The sequence below is a fragment of the Andrographis paniculata genome, unplaced genomic scaffold (assembly GCF_009805555.1).
Source record: "Andrographis paniculata isolate CXL003 unplaced genomic scaffold, ASM980555v1 Contig18END, whole genome shotgun sequence".
In the NCBI taxonomy this organism is placed as follows: domain Eukaryota; kingdom Viridiplantae; phylum Streptophyta; class Magnoliopsida; order Lamiales; family Acanthaceae; genus Andrographis; species Andrographis paniculata.
This window is the reverse complement of record NW_026137468.1, coordinates 1,515,020-1,525,987: the sequence shown is the minus strand read 5'-3', so window position 1 is coordinate 1,525,987 and position 10,968 is coordinate 1,515,020. Positions and strand designations below refer to the sequence as shown.

At 39.5% G+C, this 10,968-nt stretch overlaps 1 protein-coding gene across 2 annotated transcripts; it reads left to right on the top strand.

The window, feature by feature from the left end:
• The first annotated feature begins 392 nt into the window (after positions 1 to 392).
• LOC127239400 (uncharacterized) lies at positions 393 to 10,382 on the top strand. 2 transcript variants are annotated; one of them, XM_051257524.1, is made up of 10 exons: positions 393 to 543; positions 3,622 to 3,961; positions 4,082 to 6,591; positions 6,709 to 6,773; positions 6,866 to 7,107; positions 7,252 to 8,656; positions 8,869 to 8,917; positions 9,008 to 9,252; positions 9,380 to 9,478; positions 10,086 to 10,382. In XM_051257524.1, the coding sequence occupies exons 2-10, from the start codon at positions 3,775 to 3,777 to the stop codon at positions 10,303 to 10,305; spliced, it is 5,022 nt and encodes a 1,673-aa protein (XP_051113481.1). In that variant the 5' UTR covers positions 393 to 543; positions 3,622 to 3,774; the 3' UTR covers positions 10,306 to 10,382. The 2 variants fall into 2 exon arrangements, with proteins under 2 accessions (XP_051113481.1, XP_051113487.1); XM_051257530.1 differs by having other exon boundaries at positions 3,599 to 3,961.
• Positions 10,383 to 10,968: the final 586 nt, after the last annotated feature.

Genomic DNA, 10,968 nt, shown 5'->3' with positions numbered 1-10,968 from the left:
TTATATTAGACTTTTTTTTTTTTTTTTTTCTTTTTTTTATGGATTAAAACTATTCATTGGACATATTTTCAATAAAAATATATTATTTTATCTTACAAATGTTATATTAAAAATATTATTTAAATCAAAATTCAATAAACTGTCCCAAATTTCAGTTTTAAACCGAACAAACTTAATTCACAGAAATCTTTATGATACGATTATGGATTAACCCTATACATTCACCATCCACGATTCAAAAGTTTTCCACGTTTCTGATTCCAATTCGTCAGGCACATAATCTTCGTACACTGCGTGACACAAAATCATAGCCTTTGCTTCGGAGATCCCGAACCTGAGGCTTGGTCCGAGCCTAACCATCTCTCCCAGTTGGTTGAACATTTCGCACGCTTTATCTTTGCACAGCACTCGCTTTCCCCTTCCTCTCTAGAGCTTCTCGCAGTTTTGCTGGCCGATTCAAAACCCTAGCATAGAAATTCACCATTTTGAAAGATTAGTTTTCGTCTCCCCTCTACCCTGGTCACGCACATTTTAATTTTCACCGTAAGATTCCCCTTCGCTTGTTTAATATATTGTAATCGTTGCTAACCCTATTTGTTTAATTCATTTTCTGGCATTTAAGATGTATTGAAGCGAGGTGGGGTTTAGGAAGTCTTGTTTTCTGTAGTCTATTCCGATCTTTGTCTAGGTATTGTGTAAAGTTATGTTCTTGATATGCGTATGAATAATCTTTAAACTTAAGATATTTCTGTATTGTTGTGATGACTGATTTGTTTGTGCAAATTGTGTGAGGTCGTATTATTTGATTCTGCAAGGATGCTTTGTAACGTTTGATGTAAAAATTGCAGCCCCTGTTCGAAATTTGGATTTGGTTTTGTCAAATTCAAGGCTTGATTATTTAAGCAGAAGTGGTTGGCTTTCCACAGAAGGCAAGTGATAGCTTTTGAGTTTTTGTTTTTCCTTTTTAACTAAGAGGCATTTTACTTGAGTGAATGATGCAGTTTCGAACATAACTTGTTGTCTTGGATGACCGAAGAGATTAATTACTCTTTATGTTAGGGAAAAATAGTTGTAATGAAAATGCTTGTTTTCTTAGATTCTATGAATTACTTTCCAGAGCAAGCTGATTGATGTTATTAAATGATTTATCAAATTTTCGGCATGTCTAAATTCCTACATTATTGATTTAGGTACACTATCGATTTAAGATCAAGGTAGTAAATGGAATTGAAAGATTTAAAATGATTGATATAACTAGTTGTATCAATAAGGTGCATTATTGTTTTTGGAAACCTGATGTTAATAACTTCATTGTTAAGTGTTTTGGCTACTTTGAAGAAGTTTGAAGATGAGTGACCTTCTAGAAAGTTTCCCGGGCATGCTCAATTATGCGTGCTAAAAAGATCACAAGTTGATCCATGGTTACCAGAAAAATGTGGATGTGTTGTTTAACATAGCTTACCATAGATATTTAGTTTGTTGTTTTAAATTTCACAATTCAATCTTCATCTTTTCCAAGGGATGGGGATGCATATGTGCCTTAGAAGAGATTTTGTGCCAAGTCCATGATAAGTACTCAATTTGACAGAATCTATTACGGTACTCCCCATTAAATTACTCGTTGTGGTTACATAAAAAATTCCATAGATATTGCCATTTTTGTTCAGTGGATTGAGAAAACATCTCCAGTTTATATAGTCCTTATTAAGTGGAGCCGTAGGCTCAGTCCTAGTGATTCTCGCATTTTTAGTCATTTAATGAGGGAAGCAACGCTCCCTCCACCCACCACCTACCACCCGTCACCCACCACCCACCACCAACACGAATATCATTCATAATTGTAGGGACTCCGAACAACATCACTGACATTTAATTATTACGGTCTATCAACCTTGACGCTATAAGTAGGGGTCTTGACAAGTTTTTACTGACAACTGAGAGCTTATTCCATGCATTCTGCCTCTTTTCTGTCCAACTTGCTTCGCATCGGATACCTGATAAGTTATATCTCTTCTGTTCTTTCTCTCTTATTGAAGCTGCTTGTCTAATGTTTTTAGTCAAATCTGTATATGTGTTTTTAGCTTTCCTTCATTGGGTGTATGTTAAAAGGATTCCTCGCAATTTTTGGCATTCTAATTACATTCTGAGCAGTGAATAATCATTTCTTGGTGGTCCAAGACCAAATGTGATGTCCAGATATCTTTAAAATTATGTCTGTAATCCTCAACATTATGCTTCATTTGACTGTAAGGTTTAGGTTCCTGCTAGGTTCATACTTTTATAATCCTCAACATCATGCTTCATTCGACTATAAGGTTTAGGTTCATGCTTCCCAAACTACTTGCGCATTGTATTATACTTGAGAAATGTATATAGTTATAGACATACACATGGTTGTCACGGGCCTGACAGCGTTGCGGCTTCGCTGGGTGTGCTGACAATGCGACACTAGGACGCCAATGTGACCCAAATGGCAAGAGGTCTTCTATTTGACCCCGCTATTTGAAGGGTTATTTGACCCGACTTGACCCACTTTGTTATTATGACCCGCTTTAAACCATTTATATGTAAAAGCCCTAGCCCGCCGCTGCATTTTACCTCACCTTGTTTTCTCCGCCCTTCCCCCATCGCCTGCCGCCTGCCACCATCTGTTGTTGCCTGCTGCCGTGCGAAAAGGATCTCAATAGCTGTCTTGCCAATGTCTTATTGAATGCACTTTGCCATGTTTTTAAGGGTGACATCTTTGTACTTCGGTATTTTAATGGCGATGTTTAGTACTTTGTTATTTTGATTTTTTACTTGAAACTTAGTCAGATCTAGTGATTTAAGGTTCGGAAATTGTATTGTATGATAAATATTAGAATTTTTCCGTGTCACCAAATTGTTGCTATGGCTGGCGCCGTGTCGCATACGCGATATGGTAGTCCGATGGTTCCGTCCTGGAACCTCGCCGTGACAACCTGTACATACATATATAATTTGACCTGTAGCTATATCTTATGATTTTGCAGCTTTAAGATGGAGGTTTTTTGTGTTCCCTCTTATTTTGTGCTGCAGATCTGTACGAATTTATGATTTATTTGTGTGTCCATTGCTGTATGCACATAAGTCTTGTACATTCCTACTAGATCTTGTATGCATGAATCTATATGGACGCTCTTGGCTCATTTGACTTATCTTTGGGGTATTTTTCCAGTTTTCCTTTTTGTTCCGCTTCCATTGAGATCTATTTCTCTATTCTTGTTGATGAAATAAGAAAGATTGTAACTCTGCTTGCAGCCTGAATTTACAATGTAACAAATTCATTGATTTTTATGTTGAAGGGGTTTATGTTATACTTCAAAAAGTACATTGAAATTAGTGATTATATGTTGTGGAGTATTCAGGTAGATGCTGAGAGATTAAACAGTTGAAGTTGAAGTTAGCCTATATTCCATTGTTTATGTGAACAGAAGTTTAAATTAGGCAAAATTCAATAAATAAACCAACGGAATCATTGTTTGTAGATATTTGTTATTACTTATCCAGTCATTGATCATTACTTTTATTGCTAATATTTTTTCACTAACATTTTAATGTGACTTTTTTTTCCTAATAGTGACTGCTGTACATCTTTACCAGGATACCTGTTGGAGTTAAGTGGGCATAGTCTGGAGAGTTGGATTTCACCACAGACGGTCCTTGTTAAATAGCCAGACGAGGAGTTTCTAGCTAACTAGCTGCTCTTTGATTGTCATCTTGCATTAGCTTCCGAGTTTTGTGCTGTTATCATCTATGCCTGGTAACGAATTTGGAGACCGCGTTCACAATTTCTTTGCACCAGACAATTCGTCACAGGGGCAGCACCAGTCACATGTTTTGCAAGGGAATTGGCCTGTGTTAAATAACAATATTTGGGTAAATGGCCAGATACAAATTGATCCAACAAATTCTAGTAATAATTATGCTTTGCAAAATTCAGGTATTACCTTCTACCGCATCAGTGACTAGTTTAACTAAATTCATTCTAGCTCTTGCTGGGCAGTTTTTTAAGCTACTAATTGAATTATTTGTTTTCTTTGAATTGCAATTGCACAATCAGATATAGGCAGAAGGCAGACCAACTATTCTGTTGACGCTGCAAATGGCTTGAATTTCTCTCGATCAGATCTGGGGCCAGATTTTTGTAAAAATCAGTCACTAAATGAACAACCCTATACAAATGGGTTTGTGTATGGAGATCGAATCTACCAGAATGGGCAGAATGAATCAAACTTTCTGCCAGTGAATACAAATTCCGCACAGCATCATTTACTCTCCTCAAGTGGCTTAGCTGTCCATGGGTTACAGCAGGGATCTTGCTCTGATCAACAACCGAAAGCTTCAAGCAGATTTGAGACATCTTTACCTTTTGATATATTTGGTGCTCAGCAACAGATAAGCCCTCAGCAAGCGAGCATGATGCAGGCAATTCAACAACAGCAAGCTGGCCTCAATGACATGCACCATCTGCAACAGCAATTCCTCATCAAGAAAATGCAAGATCTTCAGCGGCAGCAGCAACTTCAACAATCTGGGTTGAGGACTCAAGATCTGATGAATCAGAATTCTCCCCTAAATATGAGTGTGTCTGGTTTCCAGTCTACTTTGGTTACAGACTCTCCCAATTCTGATACTATGCATGAGCATGGGACAAGCTGGCTGAGCCATGGTTCTTCAAACATGCAGGGGTCCCCTAGTGGGTTTGCTTTTCAACCAAGCATAGGCCAGACACAACCCCTAATGGATTTGGCGCCTCAACAGGCTGAGCAATCCCTGTTTGGTGTTCCTGTTTCTAGTTCGAGGGGTTTAGCTATGAACCACTATTCTCAAATGGAGGATGGATCTTCAATGCCTCAAATGCCTACCCCGAGTAGCTCCCAACACAAGTTTTTTCCTAACCAAAATGGTGCGCAGGATGGGAATTACAATTCCAGTAAAAAAATTCAGACTGAAAACATGTTTGGACATTCTGTGAGTCAGTCACTAAATTCTGGGACAAGAGATACAGGGAGCCTCCAGCATAAGGTTTCTACTCAAAGAAATGCACCCCAGCAGGAATCTTGGGGGCAGAAGGTGCTTGATACACCATCCGAGACTCAAAGAAATGCACCTCAGCAGGACTCTTGGGGGCAGAAGGTGCTCGATACTCCATCCGAGACTCAAAGAAATGCACCTCAGCAGGACTCTTGGGGACAGAAGGTGCTTGATACTCCATCTGAGACCTTGCATGAAAGACCTCCGTGGAAAGCTGGTTCATCCCAAAATGAAGTTGCCCTTGATCCAACTGAGGAAAAGATTTTGTATGGTTCAGATGATAATATATGGAATGTCCTTGGCAAGAGCAGTAACATGAGTGGAGAAGCTGGTAATCTGTTTGATAATGGTGGGCTGACAGATGAGTTCCCATCAATGCAAAGTGGCAGCTGGAGTGCTTTAATGCAGTCTGCTGTTGCTGAAACTTCTAGCAGTGATATAGCACCACAGGAGTGGAATGGTCTGACTTTTCACAATGCTGAGAGTTTTCCAGCAAATAAGCCCTCTACCATTTCTTTGCCTAAAGAAAATTTACAAACTCCATCAGTATTGAATGCTGCACGCATCCCCTCTTCTGCAGATTTAAATTCTCAGAATGTTATGGGATCGAATCAAATTGGACATGAGTTTCAAAGTGTACCGGCACAAAGAGTGGGTAATACACCTTTCATATTTGGGCAGTCTTTGGAGGAAGCTAGTAGCAAGAAGTTAAATCCCATTCAAAAGGCTGCTGCTAAAGGGAGTCCGATACATGGAAATGCCTCACAAAATTCTCTCAATGCAGAGAGAAGTACAAAGACAGTTTCTGCATCTTGGTCTCCCAGACAAAGTGGACCTAGAGATCATTTCAGTGGTTTGAAGGTTCTGGAAGGTGTACCATCTGGTGGAGATAGAGTGTCGAGCATTCATGAGAATGAGAAGTTGCAAAGTTTCCAAGAAAGTCAATCAAGGGTGATTCAAGGAGAAGTGGGGCATGGGGGCTCTTTATGGAATCCCAATTCTCTATTGAGTTCTAATACATTTGGTCATGTAAATCCTGCTGATGAAAATCACCTAACAAATAAGGGGGTTTTGAATTTAAATGGCACAGCTTCCGTTGAAGACTCATCTAAAACTGGTGTTCCTCCAAACAACTTTTTTCTCAATCAGTGGAAATCTACCCATCCTTCATCCAAATTCCATGGTGGTGAGCATTTTGGGAGAAATCTGGATGAGGTTAATGGGAACAATCATGGTTTGGGATCGCTAACTGGCTCTGACAAGGATGTAGCATTGGGGAAAGATCTGAAGACTCGCCCACAGAAGGAGAATTCCAGTGACAGCTACCATTCAAACTTAACTCAGCATGCTTCTGGTGGCCATCTAGAAAATAGATTATTGGACGCAGGTGATTCAAGATCTTCATCTCTTGGGAAACAGAAGTCAATCAATCAGCTTTCCATGAAAGATCCTGTCCATCGTAAGTTTCAATATCATCCCATGGGAAACTTGGATAAGGAAGAGGAACCTGCAGCCAGCATGAAGCAGCCTACCCAGGTACTGGTCCATTTCTGTGTTTACACTCTGAATTAGGTGATTTATGCCCTTTATGTATATACACTGGAATCTTGCTTTTGATCGGCCAAAAACTTGTACATGTTTTTCCATGTGCAGGACATGCATAAAAAGGATACTAGACACTTCAGTCCGTGCACTTCGAGCAAGACATCTTCCCAAGGGTACTTATTACTTTTTAAGTTTTATTCCATTTTTGGAGTTTACATATTGTACCTACTATATATATTTTTACTTATCTGACCTGTAATTTCAGCCAAAATATGTTGGAGCTTTTTCAAAAGTTGGACCAGGCAGGGGATCAAGTTGTGTCATCACGCATGAGATCTGACTACAATTCACCATCTCAGCTAAACACAACAGATAAAAATGATGGATCCGCTAGCCGTTCCCAGCATGCTCAATCTTCTGGCTCTCAAGTCTTTGGATTTGATCTTGGCCCTCCATCTCGACGGTTTCAGGCTTCTGAGTCTTCTTCATCGGCTCCAAATGCTCCAGGTATGGATGATTCAATTCGTTCTAGTCATGCTGGTAAAGAAATGGAAGGGAAAAGCCTGCATAGGATCCCATCATCTTCAACCCAGATTGTGCCTTTTCCCATAGTTGAATCTGATGTTGTATTTGAAAATGAAAAATCTGCAGGTATGGGGCAACATGGCACTGAAAATTCTGTGTATAAGCTGCAGAGGAATTATAATCCAGCTCTCAGTTCTGCGATTCCATGTGGAAAAGACGAGCTTGAAAATAAACAGACAAGTGAAAAAATGGTTTCAAATCAGCACCAGTCTTCTTTTGGTGGTAATGCCCTGCAATTTATGCAAAGAGGATCTGCAGATAATGTTCTATCTGATTCTTCTCATCTCCAGAACGATGATCCTACATCAGTAGCGTGCAACACTCAGCACTTGAGTAATCCTGGTATTTCTGAACAGGATGTTTCCAGGCAAGTGTTGCATAACATGTTGACTAAGGGCCGTGAACCTGAATGGACTTTAGCTGCTCAGAAAAAACGAAAAGCTCCATTGTGTTTTTCAGACTTCACTCACTCAAGCATTGTGAAATCAAGTCGTCAAGATGAATTGAGTGTTGGTAAAGAGCCCAATCTTTCATCTAAGTCGAGTACAATTCATACAAACTTTCCAGGTGTTGATAAGGATCAGCCTAGGGTGAATATTGATTTGGATGCCAAAATGGAAGAGTCCGGGGGAAAAGTAACATTTTTTAAGAATCAACTGAATGATTCTCCTGCTAATTCCAAGGATATTCAAGCCTTTGGTAGGCCATCGAAGCCAAATGAACAATATGCCTTGCTGAACCAAATGAAGGTCTTGAGGGATACAGAGTCCGATCTGGATGTTAGGGTCTCAAAGAGAATTAAAGAAGCAGATACCAATGTTGAGAATCAAGTAAATTTGATGCCAGGGCAGCAAAATGAAGCTGGTGTTAGCAGTTCTTTCGGCTTGAATTCTGAGGTTCCTTCTGATGGTTTTAGGACACTGGGCATACCCAATCCATTCATTAACTTGCAGAAGAGCACTTCTTCACATGGAAATGTCGCCTCACAAGATGCTGCAATGCCTGGCATGGATGCATCTAAGAGTCATCTTTCTACCAATTCTGCGGCTTCTGTTGGAGCTGAGCGCCTGGTCAGTCCCCAAATGGCACCTTCGTGGTTCAACCAATATGGAAATTTAAGAAATGGGCTGTTGCCTGTGAATAATGCACAGCAAGTCGCAAACTTAAAACCAGCAGAGTTGCCATATATTCTTGGGAAATCTTCTAATGTCTCGAGTACTCTCATTTCACAAGAGAAAATTGCTAGTGCCCCTACCCCTGTTGATGCACGTCAAGTTGATGGCACCATTCTGAATTCATCATCCACATCTGTAGCAAACGAGCATTTGCCCTCTCCCCTGGCATTGCAATTGAATCTCACTCCCCAGCATCAGGTGATTCCGAGGCCCAATAAGCGAAAGGCTGATACTTTTCAACTACATCCATGGCACAAAGAAATATCTGATCATTCAAAAGCTCTTTCAACTCTCAGGTGAGTTTTATGTATGAATTATTTATTTATTTATTTTATTTTGAATAAATTTTCTTTATCATATGCTCTTCTAGTCATAATTATGAGAGAAGCTATACATGATTATTGGATTATTGTAACAATGGCTTTTATGTTTGTATTGTTTAATCCATTTGTGTTTCGATCTGTGTAAAATTTAATTTGCTAATATCCACACTTATCATTGCAAGCAGCATGGCAGAATCAGATTGGAGTAAGGCAGCAAATCGTCGCAGTGAAAAGGTTTGTTGAGGGGCTCATACGTCTTGTTCTCATTCATAGGTGTCTGTTCCTTACAATTTCTCATTTTTGTCTTTCTTTCCATGGTGACAGGTCGAAGATGGTACTGAATTAGTTGAAGATGTGCATCCAATGCTCAAATTGAAAAGAAGGCTTGTATCGACAACACAGCTTATGCAGCAAATGTTTCCTCCACCTCCTGCAAATATTCTCTCCAGCGATGCTCGTTCTGAATATGAGAGCGTAGCTTATTCAGTATCTAGGTTAGGACTGGGTGATGCATGCCGCTCGGTTTCTTTCTCAAGTGATTCAGAGTTGCCTCCCGATGGTGTGAACCTGTAAGAACATGCTTGGATTTTCCCTGAACTGTTTGAATTATGCTAGATGCCAGGAACCTTTGCATTATTATGGATTATTTTTCTCGAATCTAAATTCATTTATTTTCTTCTTGAATAATATCTGCAGAGGTCCTGCCAAGAGAAAACTGAAACCCGATCAGCTATTTGCACAAGCTATTGACGAGTTGTCAGGGAAGGCTAAGAAGCTAGAAAGTGATTTATCGAGGTAAACCAGCACTCCTATGTATAATCTTCAGGTTCTAGTTTAGTAATATAGTTTATTCGGGAGATGATTAGGATACTGACTCAGGCCATTACAGTGATACATGGCTTGAGGGGCAAGAATTTTCTTATGTTCCCGACTATTTTATTGTAATCCTCTTGATAGCAAGCAATGGTCTTATGTTAGTACTATTGCTACTTCTATGTTTTGAACCATACCTTTCTATTTACATAGACAACTTTTGACGCTATTCATCAACAATAATAAAATACTCGACTTTTCTATTTCCAAAATTTTCCTTTCATCAAACACTTTTTTCCTTTCACAAACATCACATAAAATACTCAACTTTTCTATTTCCAAAATTTTCCAAAACTTCAAAACTTCTATCTAAACAGACGATTTTCTAGATTTTTCTTGGTCTCGTCGCTTAACTGGAATCCTTTCCGCTGCAAATTTCAGTTACTTGCGGGTATTTAAGGGTGGATGGGGCGGGTGATTGTTTAGTTTGATTAATGATGGTGGATTTTGAGTTTTGTTCGCTAATTTCCATTTCATCGTCTCTTGACTGCTTCCCTTCCCTCTTGAATATGAATTTTGCATGTTGCAGACTGGAGAAGGGTATCTCAATGTCGGATTTGAGAGTGGAACATCAAGATTTGGAGAAGCATTCCACCATCAATAGATTTGCTAGGGTTCATGGCCGGGGCCCAAATTATAATGCCGAGACAGCGTCAGCCAATGTTGGTCCACCTTGCGTGTTAAGATATGTAACTGCTCATCCCATGCCTAAAAATATACCCGATGGGGTGCAATGTCTACCGCTATAATGAACTGATGATATATTTACCATTCCCCTATAGTCATCTGTAACCCCCCCCGGTAGTTTTTCATATTCATTGGCACAGTAGAACGAACACATGGTGGAATGGAATTGCTGAAGGTGCATTGATCTGATCTCCTCAATTGCGAGGCTCTTTTATCTTTTAAATTAGTTCGGCAATTTCATTGTGGTGGAATGCAGGTTGGTTGTTCGTGTTCGTGTACATTTTACTTGAAAATGGAAAGGGAATTCAGAATCACCCCATCGTTTTTTTACCAGTAGGGGATAGCATTGTAATGCTGACTTGGTTTCTCAAAATGTGCTCGGCGCATAGTTAGAAATGTAATACAGATGTGCTACATAATGTGTATAATGTATGATGTCTTTCTGTGTTTCGGATTTGTGATATTTGTGCTGCTTTTTGCTAGCCCCCCGGGTATTTGCCACAATGGCGCATGTAGTGTGTGTTATATATATGGCATGGGATATCCCTAATAGGATCTGTTGCATTAATTGTGTCGGGCGTTTTATTCTACCGAGTATTTTATCGATCGATTTGCTAGTCTTAGTCTCGACTTTTAAGAGGTAAGCAATAGTTGAGAACTTGTTTAGTTTGGAACTTACGCAGGAGTTCGAGGTTACCGTTGAATTTAGTTTCCTCTAGTTGCAG

What these genes read in the sequence shown, in the direction of transcription:
- LOC127239400 (XM_051257524.1), top strand. Translation starts at nt 3,775, where the DNA reads ATGCCTGGTAACGAATTTGGAGACCGCGTTCACAATTTCTTTGCACCA. An exon ending in AAAGCTCTTTCAACTCTCAG is followed by an intron (nt 8,657 to 8,868) that starts GTGAGTTTTATG and finishes CATTGCAAGCAG; the next exon opens with CATGGCAGAATCAGATTGGA. An exon ending in CCTCCCGATGGTGTGAACCT is followed by an intron (nt 9,253 to 9,379) that starts GTAAGAACATGC and finishes TAATATCTGCAG; the next exon opens with AGGTCCTGCCAAGAGAAAAC.